The following is a 25396-nucleotide window of genomic DNA, read 5'->3' as shown; positions in this document are numbered from 1 at the left end:
AAGACAAAAATAACCATACGTGATTACTTGCATGTTGTATCTCTCTGGCATGTTAATTTACAAATTACCCTTCAGTTAATTTCTGATTTGATGATATTTAATTCTAATAATGGACTTCTAAAACTTGATTTCCTCAAATATCTAAGCACCAGCAGTTTCAAATATATTAAATCTCTCCAAATCGCTTCTGACACTATTTTGAAATAACAACAAAAGACCCACACACAGAGAACTAATGTTTTTAGGGAAGGGGACTGAAGTTGTACAGAAAGAGTACTCAGATGACTTTCTACAGATTCCTCTTAAAACATTAGAGATAGCTGTGCATATATATCTGTCAGAGAAGTAGCAATTTATTTTCCAAGCAAGTGATAGGGCCTGAAGTACTGCTGTATGAGCAAAGAAGCCTTCAAAGTTCATACCTGTATTTTTGATAGTGTTTTGAAAAATTAGTAATAGTTATAACTAGCTCAGCTTGAAATCCAAACTGTCATTTTTGTGTCTAGGTACAAAAAATCCACAACTTTCGTGTGAAAACAAAGACAAAAACAGCTATACTGTCTATGTACTTTGAAGCTATAATATATACTTTCCATATCTAAAAAAGTACATATAATCTGACATGCAATATAATGCTTAAACAGAACTTAAGAGCTCCTCAAAGCAGACACCAAGTTTGCTAGATTTTCTCATCTTTTCATTCTAGATTTTGTCCCTAGGTGATTCCACCCATATCCAAGGCATCACTTAAATCACCAACTGTAGACAGCTGCTCACCTATCTGTACTTTCTCCTCCTAGATGGCTCAAGAGTATTTCAAATACAGTATACTAACGCAGGCTCATGAATCTCTTCTCTTCCCCACTCTGACCAGGGCTCAATTAAACCCCCAAACCTGATAGAGTACAAAATCAGGTGTCCCTCACTCAACTAGGAACTTTTTTAGGCTAGAAGTCTAAACTGAGGAAGGGAGAGAGATCAGGTATCTGTCCAACTTTTATGCTTCCACTGTAAGTAGTACCCTCCTCCCCAAGTTTGTCAGTTAGTTTTTAATTCTTCTGAAGGGCATGGGGAGGAAGGAGGAGTGGTATGGGAACAGAAAATTTCTTTTTGAACTTATATTCTCTGAGCTCTCTGGGACTGGCAGTTTAAAGATAACTTATTTATCTTAGGGGTTGGGAGTGGCTTTCATGTGCTCTCTCCTATAGTTCCCATGATCCAGGTGGATGCATCTCTATATGGGGGAGTGGAGTGACCTGTGACCCTCCCCACAGCCTCTAGGTTTAGGGTAAGAAGACAGAATTATGGAACATGTTATCAATCTTTTCTTTTGAATATGTGTATGTGATAATCTGGCATCTCACTTTGGGATTTCACATCTATATCTCATTGACTACTTTAAACAATTTTAACAACCTTTTACTGAGACATGGTACTTGTTATTTGTAGGCTACTGGGCTCACCACCATAGGGAATTTAATATATATATATATAATACAGATATAACTCAGTCCTTGCTCTCGAGTTTAGTCCAAAACAGGAGCTTAGAAAAAAAAAAGAGAATGTCACCTGAACCTTGCAGGGGTATTTTGCAGTTAAAACAATATTTCTACAAGAACCAGACAATATTTTTAGATTTTAGTTTTAAATGTAAAGAAACGAAACATTCTTCAGATGATAAAGGGCTAGTATATACAACACAAACCAAGCCTATGAAAAGTTTGCCCTTGGTTTTTCACTAGCATATTACCATTAACGGCATTTTGTTTAAAAGTTCAGACTATACTAAAAATGTCCACCGTTTCTAATTCTGAAATTGGAGGTTGGGGAAGGGGGAATAATGGTATTATCAAACCGAAGAACACAGGATTAACTTTCATGGGGGTAAATATTCCACCTACTGAATACTTGTAAAGAGAGGTCAAATTACATTTGGCAACCTCAGACATAGGTGGCTTGCTTCTTGTGACAGAAAGTGGAGACAAAAGGGGTGGGGGAAGGGAGAAGACTTAGGCATAGAAATACAATAATACAAATGTAGAGTAAAATGGCAATTCAATAGCAATAGTCCTTTATTAGTTAAAAAAATTTCCAAATCAGTTGAAATTCAGAATTCATCTTCCCACAGAAATGAGAAATATAAAAGGTTAAACATCAAGCTTTTGTAGGCCTATTTTAAAATAACAACTGAAGAATGGTACTGCATTAGTATACTGATCATATCAAAGGGTCTAAGTAAAAATGCACTGAAGTTTCACCCTCAGATGATGAGAACGCCTTTTTCTTCAATGAGCAACGACCTCCTGGGTAAGGAGAGCAGGGTCTCTACCAGTTCAAATCAATAGTAGAGGTTCCCATGGTTTATGGAAATCACTTCACACATAAATAGTTCAAGAACTATGCAGAATGCTAGCCACTAACATCAGGGAACAAAATCAGGAAGATTTAACAGAGAATTTTTTTAAACTTGTAACTTTCCATGAAAATCAAATTTCATTTTTAAAATGCAAAGTCCCACAAATTCAGTGGAATAAATGGTTCTGAATGTTTAACATTGTTATTTTTATAACATATTTGTAATCAACTTCTAAATTGAAAATTCAGACAAAATTGCTAGAAAAAAAGGAGTTCAGAATGGGGGTAGGAGAGATATTTTATAATTTATCATGGCATACAAATTAACACATGTACATGCATGCTCATGGAGCATTATTCACAACAGCCAAAAGGTAGAAACAACCCAAATGTCTGTTAATGGATGAATGGATAAATAAAGTGTGGTATATCCACACAATGGTATATTATTCAGTCATAAAAAGGAATGAAGTGTTGATGCATGCTGTAGCATGGATGAACCTTGAAAAGATATGCTAAGTGAAAAGTAGCAAGTCATAAAAGGCCACATACTATGAGATTCCATTTATATGACATGGCCACAATAAGCTAATCCACTGATGCAGAAAGTAGATTAGTGGTTGCCAGGAGCTGGGGGACAGAGGAATCTGAAGTGACTGCTTAATAGGTATGGGATTTCTTTTTAGGGTGATGAAAATGTCCAGGAATTAGACAGTGCTGATGGTTGCATAACACCGTGAATGTACTAAATATCAACAGACTGCACACTTTAAATGGCTAACGTGGTAAATGTCATGTGAATTTTACCTCAGTTTTTTTAAAAGGGCACTATCTGGCCTTACCTTCTTCCTTTTCACCTGTCTGGGTAAATCTTTGTCGTCTCCCCAAATCTATCCTACATCCTTGATTCTTCCCATTCCTTAGGAGTCTTACAGCCACAATCTCTTCCCTTTCCATCACTGTTTACCATTCTTTTTCCATTAGCTCCTCCTTTTGTATACTCAAATCACACTCAGGTCTACTCTAATGCTTCTACAGTTAAAATGTCTGATTTCTCTTCTCTTTATGGCTTATTTCACTGTCATGAATTCTTTTCTTTCATCCCTAAAATCTGACTGCTCGTCAATGACCATCTTACCCTTCCTTTCCTTGCCAAAGATTCTTAAGCACTAAGTCGTTAGGTAGGTACCACTAGAAATGCAAAGGTATCTCTAGTTTTCTACTAATCAAGGAAGTTCCCCTGAAACTTATACATTTCTTCTGACACAACCATGTTTCTTAGTACAAGAAATCATGTTTCCTAGTACAAAGAGAAGCTTATAAAACATACAAGGTTTTAAATTATACATTTTAACAAGTTACTTTGAAATCAAGATATAAACTAGTTTCAGCACGTAAAATACAGGAAAACCTGTTTGTGGAGGCCTGATTGGATTTAACCAATCTATAAATTCAATGAAATAATTTAGCTAATATATAGCTAACTACATACAAATATTGATAAAAATGAAAAAAGCATGTCAAAAATATTTCTTTCTCATTCATTCATTCAACAGATATTGAGTGTCTACTACATACCAGGCACTGTTCAAGGCACAAGACATACAGAAATGGTCAAGGCAAATAAGATCATTATAGAAAGGACAGAAAGAAAATAAACTAGCTAGAGGTAAGTTCTATAAAGAAAATCAAACATGGTAGTAAGAGGGGAATGCTAGGGCTATTTTAGGTAGGGTGGTTAAAGAAAGCCTCTGAAAGTAAATTATGAGGAGGTAGGCATGCAAAAACAAAACAAAACAAAAAAACCACACAGGGAAGAGCTCATTAGACTAGGGCACAGTAAGTGGAAAGCCCCTTAAAAGCAGGAAAACAAATAAGATCTCATACAATAATAGAGAAAGGAAAGCAGGGGTAAACCTATTAAATGTTAAGCTTTTGACTGAAAAAAAGGTGAGGATTCCCTTATGCAGCTTTGGGAATTAATATAGCAGGATAGGGTTTCCTATACCTAAGAAGAACAAGGGGGTGCTAAGAAGGGGAGAGGAGCATCAATCAGAGTGACCAAAAATAAATTCTCCTGATAGAAAATTTTTTTTTAAATTGTTCAGTGAAGAGACCGCAAGAAAGAAGATTAGTATAAGAGGAAGAAAAATCAAGCTGTCATAATTTACCTGTTAAGAACCACTATTTGCTTTGGCCCATTAACTCAGATTATTTCTGGATTGACAGGAAGTAGAAAAAAATGTTAAGTCAAAATCCAAATGCAGCCTCTGTTATCAATGTCCTCTCTTACGACTCAAGCTCTTATTTGATCTCTTATCCTTTAGTTCCCATACATCTTGATTGGGTGTTTGAGTGGACTTTGAACATGCCTCCTTCCTCTGTGTTCTAACTGGCACTCTCTACCTAGATTCTGACTCTGGTTTATCATAGTTCCCTGGCTCTGACTTGGACCTAATGTAAAATCTTGCTGTGAACTTGAGTTTGGAATATCTCCATTCCAAACTGCTTAAACCTGGATCTAGGTTCTCAGCATGGACTTCCTCTGGGCTGACACACTGCTGTAGATGTTCTTCATTCCATGTTTCCAGTCTTGTTATAGTTCTCCTGGTTCTGCATTTTTCCCTACCACCTGCTGCCTATAGAATCAGCACTGATAGATACAAGGCCCCATGAGGGGAGAGAATATGCTAATGAGAGGTATTTGGGGAGTCAAAACTCAGGAAAGGAGAAGTATCTGGAAGAACTGGTCTATGGTATGAAATTTATGGAGAAGAGAAATACTTTTTCAAAAGAACCTCAATCCCTCTACAATGACCAATTTTTCCCCTTCCATAAATTTTCACTTTCTGTTTTCACTACAAATCTTTCTCATTTAGCTTGAAAGGCTATGAAGCAGCCCTGACAACATCCTCCTCTTCCCTCAGCAGTACTGTGGACGAAGGAGTGGGGAAAGAAGCTGGTACTATGATGGGTTCTCTAGGTATCGTAGGGAAGTCAAAGGAGGGAGGTTTAGGGGAGATTATCATTGCAATGGAAGATAATTACCTTTAATCCAGGCAGTTAACAGCACTTTCTTATTATAGCGCATCTCCATGTAAGCTTAGATGTAAAACTTAAGAGTTCTTTATAAATAACAGACATTTGTGTTAATATTATAAAAGGTAAATTTGGGGACAAAGCATAAAATAAGTTTATCTACTGACAAACACACAACACAAAAGTACAAACCAAAATGCTGTAATCCCATAACTTGGGGGTTGGGGTGTGGATATCTCAGCACCTTTTAACTACCTAACAATACAACCAGCACTGAAAAAGATAATAGGATTTCAGCTTGATCATCTCTTTAAAGAGATCATATTTTAACAGTATGCAACTTCTCCTGAGTTAAGATGGAAATATATGTTCTGCTTATCTTCTCTAGACCCAGGAATACAATGTATTTTGGGGAAAAATTGAAAAGGCATTCTAGTACTTATTTTTAATATCAGTGTATCATGTAACACTGCTGCTTACTCACTTCTTGAGTAAGTGAGTTTTTGATTCCAAGATACTATTTCCTTTTGGTTTTCTCTTAATCCTCTGTTTGATCCTCCTTTATTCACTCTTATTCCTTTGTCCACCCATACTGGTGGTGTTAATAATTTCATACTTTGCCTCTTCTCACGCTATACATTCTTTCCAATTTATCTCATCTATTATTTTGCATTCACATCTACTCTCTTATAATTCCAAAACTGTTATTTTAGCCCAGACCTTTATACCTTTCCTAAGATCCAGACCTTTATATCCAACTGACTACTGGACATCTCAGCAGCTTTTTAATTGCCTTCTCTGCTTCCAGTCTTTCCAATTTTCAATCCATTCTTCACACTTACGACAGCGATTTGCACATCACTGCCAGATTTAAAAGTTTTCAATGATTCACCACTGCCTTTAGCATTAAAAAATCTAAAGTTCTTGGTATGATATGTAGGGGTCTTCAAGATCTAGTCCAATCTCATCTCTCTAAAAGTAACTGTGGTCCTCTGAACAAGTCCTCTACCCTCCTGTGCTTTTGAAAAGGTTGCTCCATATTTTTGGAAAACCCTCCTTGACCCTACCTGTTAAAGGATTAATTCCACGTTTCAAAATGAGCTCAGTTGGCAATTAAATTCAATATTTATTGAGGACATTTTATATACCGGGCACTAGGTTCCTGCAGTCATGAAGTTTATATTCTTGTGTGCAGATGCACGTGTGTGTGTGTGTGTTATAGGGGAGTGGGGAGGCAAATAAATAAATAGGAAACTATCAACTGGTTACAAAGCTTATGATTAAAATGAAGCTGATTTGACAGTGACTAGGGGAGGTTTCCTTAGATTGGATAGCTAAAGACTTCTCTGAGGAAAAGATATTTAACCTGAGATCCCCTCATGTAAGCTATTGGGTACCCTTCCTTGAACAGTTTGTTTACCAAAGCATTCATCATACCATTTTTAATTCATATGTTTTTACTTGTGTATTTCCGTCCCTCCACATACTTAGTTAGTTATTGAGGGGAAGAACTCTGTCTTTTCAATTTCAATCTCTCTCTCCTAACACAAAGTCTGGCACATGGTTGATGTTGAATAAAGGTTGACAAAAGTATAAATTAATGAAATAAACCAGCTCTCAAATAAGGGAGTAAAAAGGGAAAGAAACCACATTTTTTCAGGACCAAACAACAATTAAATTCAGATGGACAACAGCTGATGGTCCCAACTTCCATCCCACACACCCTAACTTCAAAAGGGAGAAAATGGATGACAGAGCTTACCCAAGCAATTTGATATGACGCTTGAATCTACTCCCATCCTCCCAAAGTCCTTCTTACGCCTTGATTCTGACTATTTTTGGTCTTTGTTTTCTTCATGCCCACAGGTTACCTCATTTTCTTCAGACATTTGTTTCCCCAGAGCCTGACTTCAGTTAGCCTGAATCTGACCTCTAGCTTTAACCACAGCTAGTAGAATCTCAGCTCTTTTTCTTTGGTATTCACAAGATAATGTAGTGATTCTTGTTTTTCCCTAGACTTATGGTCTTAGCTTTGTTTTCTGGTTTATACAAACCAAGAATGACTCTGAATTATCTACTTAGTCACATCCTGACATTATTCCCTTAAATGAATCCTGCTTTAAAATCTTGGTTTCCTTTATCCATAGTGTGACCGTATAATTTGTCATTGAAACTGGGGCTCTTTTTGAAAATGAAAAAAAGATGCTTATGATAATTATAGATAGCAGGTATACACCAAGTTTTGTGGTCCCTCTCTCTATCCAGCAGTTTACTTTTAAAGAGTCTCATCTGCAACAGTGACTTCTTCTTGGCTTTCTGCTATTCTGGCCAGGCTATTCCCTTGCACTGTACCTTCCACTTGAGCTTCAGATTTGGCCCTTTCAATGCTGAGGAACTTTTCAGGATTAATCAATACCTAGTGTAGAGATTCATATGTGGAAACTCCTAGTAAGGGTAATAACATAGCTAACATTTATAGACCTTTCACTATAAGATAGGCATTGTAATAAGACTTTTATATATTTTACTGAATTCTTTTCATAACCTAGTGAAATCTCCTCCAGTTTATTAAAAAAATAAACACAGGCTTAAAGAGGTTAGTTTACTCGAGTTTACTCAATGTACTTATATCTAGTACATGTAGGGTTTGCACTTAATCTCAAATCTGTCTGCCTGCAAGTGTTCACGTTCTTAAATACTACAATATAACCCCTCACTGTAAGATCTTTTAATAGAGAAAACATCAATAACTATGAATGAAATATCCATATACCAAACAAAGCTATAATAGGATAAAATTAATATTAATCTGAATTTTAAAACTTCTTAGCATTCTTTTTTTTTCAAAACCTATCCTTTTATTTTCTATTTGACAGTATTTTAAATAGCACTATACTTGTTCTCAATAACCAGAGGAAAAATTATAAACTTTAAAATAATCTGACAGAAATGTCATTATTGATTCTCAATGATGAAAATAATTCGAAATCACCAAGAGTCATTTTCTATTGCTACCACCGTGTTCTTAGATTTCCTTTAATATAATCAGAAAAATCACTTTATCTGTTTTTTAATTGCTTTATTTCGCTTATTAACAACTTTCATAACATCTATTTCCTAAATTAATGGGTCTCCAAAAGTTTGGAAGTCTATACCCCAACAGTAAAAAATTTTGATCATGTGCTCCTCAATAAATGGATATTAGAAATTATATACATACGCTATAGAACACACTTCTAAATAGAAATAAAAACTATGAAATTAATAGTAAACATAGGGCTTCCCTGGTGGCGCAGTGGTTAAGAATCTGCCTGCCAATGCAGGGGACACGGGTTCGAGCCCTGGTCTGGGAAGATCCCACGTGCCACGGAGCAACTAAGCCCATGCGCCACAACTACTGAGCCTGCGCTCTAGAGCCCGTGCTCCGCAACAAGAGAAGCCACCACAATGGGAAGCCCGCGCACAACAAAGAGTAGCCCCACAACTAGAGAAAGCCCGTGGGCAGCAACGAAGACCCAATGCAGCCAAAAATAAATAAATTAATTAAAAAAAAAAGTAAACATAAATCCAGGGCTTCCCTGGTGGCGGAGTGGTTAAGAATCCGCTTGCCAATGCAGGGGACATGGGTTCGAGCCCTGGCCCGGGAAGATCCCACATGCCGTGGAGCAACTAAGCCTATGTGCCACAACTACTGAGACTGTGCTCTAGAGCCCGCGAGCCATAACTACTGAGCCCGCATGCAAAAACTACTGAAGCCTGTGTGCCTAGAGCCCATGCTCTGCAACAAGAGAAGCCACCGCAACAAGAAGCCCGCGCACCTCAACCAAGAGTAGCCCCTGCTCGCTGCAACTAGAGAAAGCCCGCGCGCAGAAATGAAGACCCAATGCAGCCAAAAATAAATAAAATAAATTTATATACATAAAAAAAAGTAAGCCTAAGTCCTAATAATTTTCCTGTATCCCAAAGGGTTATTTACCTTGTCTGCTCTCTAAAAGACCACCCTGTAAACTCATCATCTGAACTAGTGCATCTCAAATGTTAACGTGCATATGAACCCTGTTTTTAAGCAGATCCTGATTCAGTATGTTTAAGATGGGCCTGAGATTTTGTACTTCTAACAAGCTCCTTAATGACGCTAATGCTGCTCATGTGCTGAGTAACAAGAACGTGAACAAGGGATTAATGTTTAGCCAAATTTATGTTTCTATCTTCCAGGGGATAAAATATACAGCTGATTCTAAAGTCAACCTTCCATTACTGGGAGCAAAACTACTTTTTAAACCGTACAACAATCATTATACACGTTAACCAATAACATCAAAAAACAAATCTGAAATGTAAATAATCATCATGACTAGGTATACACTTGGTTAAACTCAGAGTATCATAAACACACTGATTTTGTTTTTATACACTTTTCTATCACCACAGACAGCACTTAATAGAAATTAAGAGAAGAAACTAAGGAAAAAGAACAAAATTGATTAAAACATATGTATTTTCATCTGCTTCCAAAATGAAATTAGTAGGCAGGAAACCTTTGTTTATTATCAGTTAATGTTCATGTTTACATTAACAGAGTCATAGCAATCTGGTTTTGATTTTTAGTTTTTAAATAAATGCAAAGTGAGAATGGCCAAAGTATAGCATTTGAAAAGTCAATCTTAAATTTATACAACTTTAAAAGGTCCAATCAGCTTATACGTACAGGACTTTACATATGAAACTCGGGCAAATTCAGAATATAAGCAGAATAAAATCAGAAAGCATTTTGGTCTTATTGTTAGTCTTGCAGTTCCCTAACAAAATCCTAAAGTTTCAAGATACTGACTACATGAGAACATTTTATACTCTCTAGTAATTTCCAATAGTAATACACCACGAGAAAACTAATATCATACCCAAATTTCAATTATTTACCTTGTCAATCATTTTTCTTGCTTCCACTTCCTCACTGTTGGGATTCTCTAACTCAATGGTATAAGTACCCTTGTCACTTTGGTCATCATCATTATCCTTTTCAGAAGCAGCAGAAGTAGCTTGATTTTTTAACATTTTATCCATCTCCTGGCTTGGTCTGTGCCCCAGACTCCCTGAACTTCTTAATAATGCAGTTTGTAGGAAGGGAATTGACACCGATGGCTCCTCTGATTTCTGTTTTAACAATTTCCCATGTGGAACACCATGCCCCCCTCTGTGGTGCGCAGAGCTAGTCTGTAAAGACAAAGAAACCACTTTGGCATCTGCTGTTGGAGATTTTGTTTTTTCAAGTTTTGTATGTGGTGCTGAGTAAGTAGTTTCCTGACACAAGATTCCCGTACTGTGAGTAAAAGAATATGACCTTCTTTTTCTGGGATTGTCTTCATCAAAGAATGCAATCATAAAAGCAGTGTGACTTACAACAGCTTGGTCTTGATGCTTTTCAGTAGCCTGGGCCTTCTGTAGCTTTTTCTGTTCTGAATGGTGGCGCCTTAAGTGTTCCTCAAGAGTTGCACGTTTGCTACAGCGCCTGTGAGCCCCAGCATTTTCTGAGTCGCTTTGTGTACCATCATCATGTTTATTTCCTGGACACAAAAAAGAAACCGCATAATAGAGAAGGAAAAAATCCCATGTAGAAAATTAGAAGCACACACAAAAGTGCTGCTTGTTTTGCCCCCTTCCCCTTTTCAATCAAAAGTCATATGTTCTTTTCAGTAACAGGCTCGGCAAACTTCCCTCAATTGCAATGCTTACATTCAAATTTTATCAACCAACAATGAGTCCTTTATAAACAACTGAATAGGATTACTTTTCTTTCTCCAAATTTTAACTTTATAATGGTTCACCAATGCCTTAACAGATAAGCAATGCTATATCTCTGTGACAGTCTGTATTTATAACATTAAACATTAATCCTGCCTTTAAACCTTATACCTTATTTAAGCAATCAAAAGTTTATTTTTAACATTAGAGAAAAAAAAAAAGAAAAAAGTGTGATCCCACTGAAGTGCTTATCATTACATAGGAAAAGAGAACGCAAATGCCATAAAAAATGTGATGAAACTTAACTTTCAGTGACGTTCAAAACTTCCAAAAGTATAGCATACCTTGCCTTTTTAATATAAAAATGCAAATTTGTAGTTTCTACCAATTATTTTATAATTCTTTACAAACCTCTTTCTAGCTATGAGAATTTTCGCAATTTTGCATGTGTGCTCATTTAAACTCTGGTGGCTTCAGCGAGTTAAATAAAGCATGCTAAAAGGCCTAGCATGGAAAAGCGCAGTCTATGAAATCCTACATAAATCTACCAGACAAATGGCATGGTGCTAAATATAACTAGATAAAAATATGTCTTCTCTGTTAAGCATATAGAGCGAGTGAAGTTAGAATACTGTAGGTTGAATTTTGAAAACATCAGCTTCCTACCAGAGGTTTTTTTGTTACCCTTCATAGTTCTACTAGGGATTAAATGTGAAACTTTATGAAAATTACTTGATTTTTCACTGATTTAGAATTCTTATTATCTAAATAATAAGTATACTAGAAGAAATAATCAAATGACAATTATTATATTATTATAGCATGAATTTAATGGAAAGTCAAGAGTTATTCTATGCATGTTTTAGATTGAATCACAAATGAGGGCTGAATCACAAATGATGGCTTAAATGATAGCTCTTTAGAAGAAAGCTATAAATTACTCCAGTCAACCACGTGTATTCCAATATTTCCAGGACTAAATCTGAAAATCTTTCTTCAAACTAGCAACTACTGAAAATGCAACCTGAAAGGAAAAAAATGGTGTTTAATTTAATTAATGGAATTCGTGCCTTGGTAATTAAGCTAGGAATCAGGGATAGGCAGATGGAATGCAGAACCAAACAAAACTACTAGTTCAAATACAAAACTCATTAAAAACAGGACACTGTACAAACTATTTCATGTTGCACTGGATGCACTGAAAAGGAATCCAGTTTGTGAGAGCTGTAAATAACTAAACTCCCATATTTCATGTGTAGTAAGACCAGATAACCCATATTACACACATATACAATATGAAAATGCCATCTTTACAGAATTTAGCTCTTATAACACCATACAAAAATTTGGCACTTATTTGGCATCAGGTCCTTTCAGTATCTTTTCTTTAAGTTATAGGTTAAAAATTCTCTATAGATTAGCCATTTTCTTTTTTCAAAAATTATTATTCTTTTTGCATTTCTCAGTGTTATACAAGATAACACATCTGATCAGAACTGCAATTTCTGTTCTTACTTAACAACAAAAAAAATCACTTGGAACTGTTCTTAACAAGATTCTGTTTTGTCTATTATTAATCAGGCATTAATATGTTGAAGTTCTTTCAGCATTTTAAAATTTTTTTTTGCGGTACGCGGACCTCTCACTGTTGTGGCCTCTCCCGTTGTGGAGCAAAGGCTCCGGATGCGCAGGCTCAGCGGCCATGGCTCACGGGCCCAGCCGCTCCGCGGATGTGGGATCTTCCCAGACTGGGGCACGAACCCGTGTCCCCTGCATCGGCAGGCGGACTCTCAACCACTGCACCACCAGGGAAGCCCACTTTCAGTATTTTTAAGGGTAGATTAGCTGTACCTAGTCAGGAGTTGTGGCCAAAAAAAGTTGCAACTCTCCTAAAGGGTAAAAGTGTATGGGCTTTGTGAACATTATTTTCTTTAACTGTCCCAAAGCACGTGCACTCCACTCTTGCAGGAGCAAAGCTGTTTTGTTTTGCCTACTTTCAAGTTTTTGACTGAACAGTTGCTGAAAGTCTATTATTAAAGTACAGTTATAATAAAAGGGTGTAATAAAAGTTTTTTGTTTTTTATTTGTTTTCTTTTTTTTTTTGCCACACTGAGTGGCATGTGGGATCTTAGTTCCCCCACCAGGGATGGAACCCGTGCCCCCTGCAGTGGAAGCACGAAGTCTTAACCACTGGAACTCCAGGGAAGTCCCATAAAGGTACTTTTTAATGGTGGCTTTTAAAAGGATATTTTAGCTCATTTTGTACATTTATTAAGGGTGGTCTAAAAAAGACGATGTCATTTCTAAATTTTCAAAGTTCACACTACTTTTTACATTATACGAGGATATCAGTATTATTTTATCCAGTTCATAAAAATGATCAATTTACAAATGGGTAGCTTTCATTTGTGAGCTTTAACCTATATATATCAATACAGATATAGGTCTCAATTATATATTTGTTATTATCTAGTAGGAGTAAAGACAACAATCACCTGTTAAAAGTTCATATGCCAGGTAATAATTGCTTATGATTATAATTAAATATAGAAATAGGCCCTGACAAAGAATTAGGTAATCACACCATCTCACTATCCTGAAATGCCTTAGAAGTAAATCAGAAATAGGTATTTCTTCATTAGCTGAACAGAATCCCAAGCCATAAAGTACAGGTTAAACCAGGGTCAGTCTTGTCAATGATAGTGAAGTCGTTCATTATTTATTCAAATTACTGAGTAGCTATCACATACTCAAGCCCCAGGAAAGAGATATAAGGTAAGTAAATATATAATCTCTGACCTCAATGAGTGTTCTTTTAAAGCTCTTTAACTTTTTGTATAGTAACAGAATGGTCAGATTAACATGCAATCTTTTCCCTTACAGACAGCTTGTTGAATAAAATTAAGATAGAGTAACATAAAACTGTATTCAGAAAATTCTAAATTAATTTAATTAGCAAAATCAATGGAAAAAATGATCAGTTGATACTTCGATGTACAGGTATAAAGAAAGAATTTACTAACTTTCGTCAAGTATTATACTAATAAAACACATATAATAATTATTTCACAAATAAACGTTCAACTACAATTTTTATAAGTCTTACTAGTGAAAAAATTCTTAATTAGTTCCCAATATCTCTAAACAAAAAAAAATTTTGTTTCATGACATGAGTAACCTGAGAAGAGTTTGAAACACTCTACCAACAATGTGACTATATTACCAAAGTAGAACTGTCAGCCCATTAGCCAATGGCTTAAAACTTTCAAAATCTACATACTGCTATTTTACAGGAAGCACATAATAGAGAACAGAATTGAATATATCTTTTCCTGAAGTCAAGAAAATGATGAGAACTGCCTTCTAGGGAATTCCACTGGTGAAATGAATGAATCTTTTATTTCCATAAGAAAAAGAAACATATTTAATGGCATACATACAAATTTACAAAACCAATCTGGTTTTGGCAAGAAAATGAAGGCAGACTGTTTTGAATGAGTAAGTTGGATGTGGGCAGTTTGGCTGGCTTTTGAGCTTTAAAATCAAATATAAACCTTCAAAAATGCAGAAGCTTTATACCATACAATTGTTTATCTAATAGTAGGTTGGTAACTGTGAAGACTGAACTTTACCATAAAATAGCAAGTTCTAAAATGATCAATTCACTTTACCTTTCAACCTTTTTAAGTAAACTGGAACATCACTTTTAATACTTTTGGAATCCTCTTCTGATCTTTCCCATACCATCTGAGGAGGGTTGTTCTGTGCTAGCCAGTCAGCTACTTTGTTTTCTGGTGCCATCATTCCAGTTTGAATCCCTGGCAGGTCTTGAGTTCCAGGAGAAGACTTCTTTGATTTGTGGCGCTGATCAGAAGTAAATTTTGTCACATGATCTCTAATAGTTACTTTCCCTGGGGTACTGTCATCAAATTCAATGGTAAATGAAGCATGCCCTGCACCTGTTGTATGAGAACTTGGTGTGTCTTTTGTTGGGATTTCATGAATAGTGCTCTCTGTTATTTGTGATGGTTGCTGAAATTCTTTTGTAGGGATTTCAAAATAACTTGGTTCCCTACAGAAAGGAAAAAGTACTTCTTCATTTGCAGCTGCAGATTGTTCCTCAACTTGCTTGGCATCTATGCTGCACCCTAATAAGAAAAATAAGAGAAAATTCAAAATATTTGGAAGCTTCTAGCACTTGAAGGAGTACAGTAATGGCCACTTGTATTATTCCATGGAAATTAGAAGGCAGATCATAGTCTGGATGAAAAAGAATGGCAAATGTCACAGAAGAGAAATAATTCTGATTATAAACGTAGCATTCAGTTACCAATAGGAGATGCAAGATAAGCAGCACAGTGGCAAAGGATAGCAAAGCAGTTAAGAGATGAACCTTGCATGGCTAGGTCCATATTTTTTCCAACTTGGATCCAGAAATCATCAAAGTACAAAAGAACTGAAATCAAATGGAGATGGATATGCATGTTCAATGTACATATACAGAGAGATAGAAGAAAATATAAACTTCCTTATCAAGTATAAGGAGGATGAAATATCTGAAATATCTATGAAAACAAGTAAATTTCCAAAGGAGAAAAGGTGCTCAAATGAAGAAAGAAACATGACGTCAATATGTAAGCAATGTTCTGGACATAATGATTCCACTTACCATTCTTCACCATCACATTCAGAGACATTACTTTTAGAAGGACAAAAATAATATTACCAATGTGTGATCCTTATAAGAAAACAGATACATTTTATAAAGAATGAAAGAATGAGTAAAGATAAAACATGTGGTTTGCTTGTGGCATTGCAATCCAAGCAGCAGTATGAAAACAAGTAAGTTAAAAATAGACAATTCAGTTGCCAGCCAATTAATTCCAAAAGGAAATTCAGGTACATTTCTATACAGCAGAATACATCCAAGTGTCAAAATCCGTGGAGGAAAGCTGAATTATAAATCTCAGATCAACAAGAGCTGGCGTAAGTAAGCAACTCTGGAACACTATTCCTCTGTTGCCTCAGGGACAAATATGAAGGTATAAAAACAAATGCATTTATATATAAAATATGTGAAGGCACATAAATGAAGATGATAACTGAAATGCTTTAAATCTGTTATCAGATACTGCAAATGCAAAAAGAATTTAAAGATTAAACTGCTCTGTTTTTCAGGAAACAAAAGAACTATTATCAAGATGGTAACACATATATATGGAATTTAAGGAAAAAAAATGTCATGAAGAACCCAGGGGTAAGACAGGAATAAAGACACAGACCTACTAGAAAATGGACTTGGGGATATGGGGAGGGGGAAGGGTGAGCTGTGACAGAGCGAGGGAGAGGCATGGACATATATACACTACCAGGCGTTGGGTAGATAGCTAGTGGGAAGCAGCCGCGTGGCACAGGGAGACCAGCTCGGTGCTTTGTGACCACCTAGAGGGGTGGGATAGGGAGGGTGGGAGGGAGGGAGATGCGGGAGGGAAGAGATATGGGAACATATGTATATGTATAACTGATTCATTTTGTTATAAACAGAAACTAACATACCATTGTAAAGCAATTATACTCCAATAAAGATGTAAAAAAAAAAAAAACGATGGTAAAGAGTGAATTTAAATGAAAAATATTTCCCTAAAGCTCAAAAAAGCATTCCTATTAAAAACAGATTGACAGAAACACCATTTGCAGATAACTTATTAGGAAGGAAAGGCAATATGGGGGGGACAAGGTTGTTTCTAATCATTTTCTAATTAAGTGAAGTATTGGTCTTGACACATTTTTTCAAATATCAAATACGGATGGGATTCTTCAGGTGCTATAACCAGTTTCTTAGCAATAGGGTGAATATGAAACAGTCATAAAGCTGTTTGCTTTTACGTTATAGAAGAATAGAACAGCAACATCTCTGTAGTCAAATGTGTGGCATAGGGTATTAGAAGACATCAAGTTCAACTTCCAAAAAAAAAAAAAAAAAATGTGAAAGCAAATTACACAGACAGTAAATAGAATATATAACAAAAACAATGTTCAACATAAAAATTATCCTTTTCAAAATCTACTTTTTCTCAGTACTGAAAATGAAAAAAGTGTATCAAAAACACTCTGCACTATCAAAGCAATAATTCTACACACTTTCTGGAAGAAGAGCATATGCATGATTCTTAATAACCTAAGTCACGTTTTAAAAATTTCTTTATTACAGAGTTCATTTATCTTTTCCTTAAAGTATCCACTTGAGTGTTTACTCTGAAGGCCTGTCACTTAAAATTTCCATGAGAGTAATATGCATTAACTACTTTACATATATTAATAAACTCATTAATGTTTTTATTTTTTTCAACACTGATTTATTTACTATGTACTGTACTTGATCAATTTCATACAGTACAACTGGTTTACAAACATATCCTACTGGCTCTGATGCTTGCTCAACTTTGGTAAGTGATTTCTTGCAATTTTCAGTACCTTTAGGAGAATCTACTTTACAATTAATCTCCTAATATTCACTTTTCAGCTGTATTCTATTCAGAATCAAACCTGTTAGACCTGCCTTCTGCTGACTTCTCAGCTTCCGTTCTATCCTTCTTGGATGGCCGTGTGGCTGACAGGGTCTTGGTGCTCAGTCGGGTGTCAGACCTGAGCCTCTGAGGTGGGAGAGCTGAGTTCAGGACATCAGACCACCAGAGACGTCCTGGCCCCACATAATATCAATCGGTGAGAGCTCTCCCAGAGATTTCCATCTCAATGCTAAGACTCAGCTCCATTCAATGACCAGCAAGCTCCAGTGCTGGACACCCTATGTCAAACAACTAGCAAGACAGGAACACATCCCCATCCATTAGTAGAGAGGCTGCCTAAAATCATAATAAGGTCACAGGCACCGCAAAACACACCACTGGACGCAGTCCTGCCCACCAGAAAGACAAGATCCAGCCTCATCCACCAGAACACAGGCACCATTCCCCTGCACCAGGAAGCCTACACAACCCACTGAACCAACCATACCCACTGGGGGCAGACACCAAAAACAATGGGAACTACGAACCTGCAGCCTGAGAAAAGGAGACACCAAACACAGTAAGTTAAGCAAAATGAGAAGACAGAGAAACATGCAGCAAATGAAGGAGCAAGGTAAAAACCCACCAGACCTAACAAGTGAAGAGGAAATAGGCAGTCTACCTGAAAAAGAATTCAGAGTAATGATAGTAAAGATGATCCAAAATCTTGGAAATCGAATGGAGCAAATACAGGAAACGTTTAATAAGGACCTAGAAGAACTAAGGAGCAAACACAATGATGAACAACACAATAAATGAAATTAAAAATTCTCTATAAGGAATCAATAGCAGAAACTGAGGCAGAAGAACAGATAAGTGAGCTGGAAGATAAAATAGTGGATATAACTACCGCAGAGCAGAATAAAGAAAAAAGAATGAAAAGAATTGAGGACAGTCTCAGAGACCTCTGGGACAACATTAAACACACCAACATTCGAATTATAGGGGTCCCAGAAGAAGAAGAGAAAAAGAAAGGAACTGAGAAAACAATTGAAGAGATTATAGTTGGAAACTTCCCTAATATGGGAATGGAAATAGTCAATCAAATCCAGGAAGCACAGAGACTCCCATAGGGGAGAAATCCAAGGAGAAACATGCCAAGACACATATTAATCAAATTATCAAAGATTAAATACATAGAAAAAATACTGAAAGCAGCAAGGGAAAAACAACATATAACATACAAGGGGAATCCCCATAAGGTTAACAGCTGATGTTTCAGCAGAAACTCTGCAAGCCAGAAGGGAGAAGCAGGACATACTTAAAGTGATGAAGAGGAAAAACCTACAACCAAGATTACTCTACCTAGCAAGGATTTCATTCAGATTCAACAGAGAAATTAAAACCTTTACAGACAAGCAAAAGCTAAGAGAATTCAGCACCACCAAACCAGCTTTACAACAAATGTTAAAGGAATTTCTCTAGGCAGGAAACACAAGAGAAGGAAAAGACCTACAATAACAAAGCAAAAACAATTAAGAAAATGGGAATAGGAACATACATATCAACAATTACCTTAAATATAAATGGATTAAATGCTCCAACCAAAAGACACAAACTGGATGAATGGATACAAAAACAAGACCCGTATATATGCTGTCTAAAGAGACCCACTTCAGACAGAGGAAAACGTACAGACTGAAAGAGAGGGGATGGAAAAAGATATTCCATGCAAATGGATATCAAAAGAAAGCTGCAGTAGCAATTCTCATATCAGACAAAATAGACTTTAAAATAAAGACTATTACAAGAGACAAAGAAGACACTACATAATGATCAAGGGATCAATCCAAGAGGAAGATATAACAATTGTAAATATTTATGCACCCAACATAGGAGCACCTCAATACACAGGCAATTGCTAACAGCCATTAAAGGGGAAATCGACAGTAACACAATCATAGTAGGGAACTGTAACACCCCACTTTCACCAATGGACAGATCAACCAAAATGAAAATAAATAAGAAAATACAAGCTTTAAATGATACATTAAACAAGATGGATTTAATTGATATTTATAGGACATTCCATCCAAAAGCAACAGAATACACTTTCTTCTCAAGTGCTCATGGAACATTCTCCATGATAGATCATATCTTGGGTCACAAATCATGCCTTGGTAACTTTAAGAAAATGGAAATAATATCAAGTATCTTTTCTGACCACAGTGCTATGAGACTAGATATCAATTACAGGAAAAAAACTGTAAAACTACTAACACATGGAGGCTAAACAATATGCTATTAAACAACCAAGAGATCACTGAACAAATCAGAGAGGAAATCACAAAATACCTAAAAACAAATGATAATGAAAACATGATGATCGAAAACCTATGGGATGCAGCAAAGGCAGTTCTAAGAAGGAAGTTTATAGCAATACAATCCTACCTCACGAAACAAGAAACATCTCAAATAAACAACCTAAACTTACAACTAAAGCAATCAGAGAAAGAAGAACAAAAAACCCCCAAAGTTAGTAGAAGGAAAGAAATCATAAATATCAGATCAGAAATAAATGAAAAAGAAATGAAGGAAACAATAGCAAAGATCAATAAAACTAAAAGCTGGTTCTTTGAGAAGATAAACAAAATTGATAAACCATTAGACAGACGCATCGAGAAAAAAAGGGAGAAGACTCAAATCAGCAGAATTAGAAATGAAAAAGGAGAATTAACAACTGACACTCCAGAAATACGAAGGATCATGAGCGATTACTACAAGCAACACTATGCCAATAAAATGGACAACCTGGAAGTCATGGACAAATTCTTAGAAAAGCACAACCTTTAGAGACTGAACCAGGAAGAAATAGAAAATATAAGCAGACCAATCACAAACACTGAAATTGAAACTGTGATTAAAAATCATCCAACAAACAAAAGCCCAGGACCAGATGGCTTCACAGGCTAATTCTATCAAACATTTACAGAAGAGCTAATCCCTGTCCTACTCAAACTCTTCCAAGATATACTAGAGGGAGGAACACTCCCAAACTCATTCTACGAGGGCACTGTCACCCAGATACCAAAACCAGAAAAAGATGTCACAAAAAAAGAAAATGACAAGCCAATATCACTGAGGAACATAGATGCAAAAATCCTCAACAAAATACTAGCAAACAGAATCCAACAGCACATTAAAAGGACCATACACCATGATCAAGTGGGGTTTATCCCAAGAATGCAAGGACTCTTCAATATATGCAAATCAATCAATGTGATAAACCATATTAACAAACTGAAGCAGAAAAACCATATGATCATCTCAGCAGATGCAGGAAAAAGCTTTCGACAAAATTAAACACACATTTATGATAAAAACTCTGAAGAAAGTGGGCATAGAGGGAACTTACCTGAACATAATAAAGTCCATATATGACAAACCCACAGCCAACATTGTTCTCAGCGGTGAAAAACTGAAACCATTTCCTCTAAGATCAGGAACAAGACAAGGTTGCCCACTCTCACCACTATTATTCAACATAGTTATGGAAATTTTAGCTACAGCAATTAGAGAAGAAAAAGAAATAAAAGGAATCCAAATCAGAAAAGAGGAAGTAAAACTGTCAGTTTGCAGGTGAGATGATACTATACACTGAGAATCGTAAAGATGTTACTAGAAAACTACTACAGCTAATCAATGAATTTGGTAAAGTAGCAGGATACAACATTAATGCAGAGAAATCGCTTGCATTCCTATACACTAATGATGAAAAATCTGAAAGAGAAATTAAGGCAACACTCCCATTGCAACTTACCATTGCAACAAAAAGAATAAAATAGCTAGGAATAAACCTACCTAAGGAAACAAAAGACCTGTATGCAGAAAACTATAAGACACTGATAAAAGAAATTAAAGATGACACAAACAGATGGAGAGATATACCATGTTCTTGGACTGGAGAAGTCAAAATTGTGAAAATGACTCTACTACCCAAAGTAATCTACAGATTCAATGCCATCCCTATCAAACTAGCAATGGCATTTTTCACAGAATTAGAATAAAAAATTTCACAATTTGTGTGGAAACACAAAAGACCCCGAAGAGCCAAAGCAATCTTGAGAAAGAAAAACAGAGCTGGAGGAATCAGGCTCCCTTAATTCAGACTATACTACAAATCTACAGTCATCAAGACAGTATGGTACTGGCACAAAAACAGAAATATAGATCAATGGAACAGGATAGAAAGCCCAGAGATAAACGCACGCACATATGGTCACCTTATCTTTCATAAAGGAGGCAAGAATATACAATGGAGAAAAGACAGCCTCTTCATACGTGGTGCTGGGAAAACTAGACAGCTACATGTAAAAGAATGAAATTAGAACACTCCCTAACACATACACAAAAATAAACTCAAAACGCATTAAAGGCCTAAATGTAAGGCCAGACACTATCAAACTCTTAGAGGAAAACACAGAACACGCTATGACATAAATCACAGCAAGATCCTTTTTGACCCACCTCCTAGAGAAATGGAAATAAAAACAAAAACACACAAATGGGACCTAACGAAACTTAAAAGATTTTGCACTGCAAAGGCAACCGTAAACAAGATGTAAAGACAACCCTTAGAATGGGAGAAAATATTTGCAAATGAAGCAACTGACAAAGCGTTATCTCCAAAATATACAAGCAGCTCACACAGCTCAATATCAAAAAAACAAAGAACCCAATCCAAAAAAGGGCAGAAGACCTAAATAGGCATTTCTCCAAAGAAGATATACAGATTGCCAACAAACACATGAAAGGATGCTCAGCATCAGTAATCATTAGAGAAATGCACATCAAAACTACAATGAGGTATCACCTCACACTGGTCAGAATGGCCATCTTCAAAAAATCTAGAAACAATAAATGCTGGAGAGGGTGTGGAGGAAAGGGAACACTCTTGCACTGTTGGTGGGAATGTAAATTGATACAGCCACTATGGAGAACAGCATGGAGGTTCCTTAAAATACTAAAAATAGAAGTACCATGTGTCCCAGCAATCCCACTACTGGGCATATACCGTGAGAAAAGCATAATTCAAAAAAAGTCATGTACCACAATGGTCACTACAGCACTATTTACAATAGCCAGGACATGGGAGCAACCTAAGTGTCCATCTACAGATGAATGGATAAAGAAGATGTGGCACATATACAGAATGGAATATTACTCAGCCATAAAAAGAAACGAAATTGAGTTATTTGTAGTGAGGTGGATGGACCTAGAAATCTGTCATACAGAGTGAAGTAAGTCAGAAAGAGAAAAACAAATACCATATGCTAACGTGTATATATGGAATCTAAAAAAAAAAAGTTCTGAAGAACCTAGGGGCAGAACAGGAATAAAGATGCAGACATAGAGAATGGACTTGAGGACATGGGGAGAAGGAACGATAAGCTAGGACGAAGTGAGACAGTGGCATGGACATATATACACTACCAAATGTAAAACAGACAGCTAATGGGATGCAGCCACATAGCACAGAGAGATCAGCTCAGTGCTTTGTGACCACCTAGAGGGGAGGGAGGGACACGTAAGAGGGAGGGGATATGGGGATATAAGTATACATATAGCTGATTCACTTCGTCATACAGCAGAAGCTAACACAATGTAAGGCAATTATACTCCAATAAAGATGCTAAATAAATAAATAAGCAAACCTATCCTATCTATGTATCGTTATTCATTCATTCATTCATTCATTTTGCTCTCCACATCCTTACAGGTAACAGAGTAACCCTGAGGACAAGGGTTAGTAGTTTCCTACTACCCTTTCCTGAATACCCAAATAAAATGATGTAGCTGAACTATGACGCAATAACTACAAAAAGCTGGCCCAGGGGTATAGCATTTATCATTTACTTGTTATTCACGATTCAAATGAGTATGTTCCCAATTTTCCTCCCTTGTGAAAAAAACTTCACAGTTAATACTGACATGCTTTTAATATGCTTTCACATTATAACACATTAAAAAAGCAGAGATCAACAACTGCACATAACTATGTTTAAGATTATTATTTCCTAAGTTAGTCCTACTTCAAAACTGCCTTTACTCCAAGGACTAGAAACCCTGAGACTTATACAAGTTAACACCTAATTTAACCAGAAATCGCTTATCTAACAATGTCAGGCAGCACAACAGAGTGGTAAGGCAGCATATATGATATGATTAGTGGAAGGTAGGGAGAAGATTTGAAATCAGGTAGGTCCTGTCTCTGTCAGTCCTTAATTCTCATTTTCCTCATTGTTAAATGAGAAAATAATATCTACCCATAAGATTGCTGTGAAGATTCAGTGAGATAAGTTATCCAGAAAAAGTCTGGCACAAAGTAGGCACAAAAATAAATGTTTCTCTTACTTTTCCTCCCCCAACTCTTCAACATAGCTAATTAGGGAAACAAGAAACTAAAACCAAAAATCTAACTCTAAAATAAAAAACCCAAGACAGATATGACAACACCTATATTATCATATTTGTGATCTTTACTACCAGGAAAGTCCTTCATTGAGAACCTTTTTTGACTATTTACTCAGATTATATGTGGCAAATCTGGAGGGGATGTAAAAGCAAGGATTAAGGTCAGACATATTGCACTAAGAAGAGTCAAGTGGTCGAGATAAGACAAAAAACAATCAAGAGCAGACACATGGCTCAAAAACACAGTAGTTCAGAACCATTCATTCAGTATATGGAGCAAACAGTCTTACATACTTCAAGTCTCCCAAAGGCATCACTGTAATGTATCATAGTTCAATCACTGATGTTCATAATGATGCTTCTGAGTCATAAAGCAAACACTTAAATTATATTCAGCCTTCTGTGCTTAAGAAGGCAATGACATGGGTAATTCATTTAATAGAAATATAGGAAATGGTTAAACTTAAAAAAAATTTCAGTTGTAAAAGTAAAGTTCAGTCATCTGGAAAATTCATTATGTAGAGGAATTCATTTCTCTGAAAATGATAAAACCAGATCAAGTGTGGGCCCAGTATGTATGGGAATTGTACACCCACTAGAAAAATTATTAGGGGTCTTCTAAATTAATATAGAAAAATAAAACAGCTTTCCTCTCTCAGTACACTGACAAAACATATTCTGAAATTTATGAATTTAACATGTATTTCTATTCAAAACCTATTTTGTTTATACTAAAGTAAACTAAATTATATACTAAAATACTAATATTTTATTTATACCAATAGTTTATTATTAATCTCAACTGCTAGATATTTAAAAGTATTTAATAACTGATTATGCTAGAATTAATTATGTTTATCTAAATCAGAAGAGCAATATCCTTAAATTCTTAAGGTATTTTATGATTGTGTGACCTTCCAGGGAACTTTATAACATACATAATTCAGAAAATATGTTCCCTTCATTCTTCTGTACTAAATTAAATGAAATATTAAGCTGTTTCGAGATGATAAAGACTATAATTATGAAGGCAAATTCTGCTTAAGATATCCATCCTAGTATATTCAAGTACTTCAAATTACAAAGACTGGGAAACTCCTTTTACCAAAAAGGAACTACAACTCAAAAGTTTTCAAATTTACTTTAATTAGATTAAAAATCAGTGTAAAAGAGCCAAAAATCTACTCTTCACAGTTGTACACACCTTTTCAAACTGTATGCAACACTTAAAGGTCTTTAGTTGTAACCGAAAATATGTTTAAACCGTTTAAACCAAGTTA

The 25396-nt window shown here is 35.9% G+C and overlaps 1 protein-coding gene across 4 annotated transcripts in view; it reads right to left on the bottom strand.

Annotated features, from left to right (window-relative positions):
- The window catches only part of CEP170 (centrosomal protein 170), a 152247-nt gene that overhangs the window by 40208 nt on the left and 86643 nt on the right, over positions 1-25396 (bottom strand). For 2 of the 4 annotated variants that reach the window (XM_082834688.1, XM_082834689.1), the window contains exons 8-9: positions 14808-15284; positions 10315-10958 (exon numbers count right to left, since the gene is read on the bottom strand). In XM_082834688.1, the coding sequence (XP_082690814.1) occupies positions 10315-10958; positions 14808-15284 (1121 nt within the window). The remainder of the gene's footprint in view (positions 1-10314; positions 10959-14807; positions 15285-25396) is intronic. The other 2 variants (XM_082834690.1, XM_082834691.1) reach the window with 2 other exon arrangements.

This window comes from Leucopleurus acutus (assembly GCF_964270905.1).
Source record: "Leucopleurus acutus genome assembly, chromosome: 2".
In the NCBI taxonomy this organism is placed as follows: domain Eukaryota; kingdom Metazoa; phylum Chordata; class Mammalia; order Artiodactyla; family Delphinidae; genus Leucopleurus; species Leucopleurus acutus.
The sequence above is the reverse complement of the archived record's forward strand: the minus strand, read 5'-3'. Positions and strand labels throughout refer to the sequence as shown.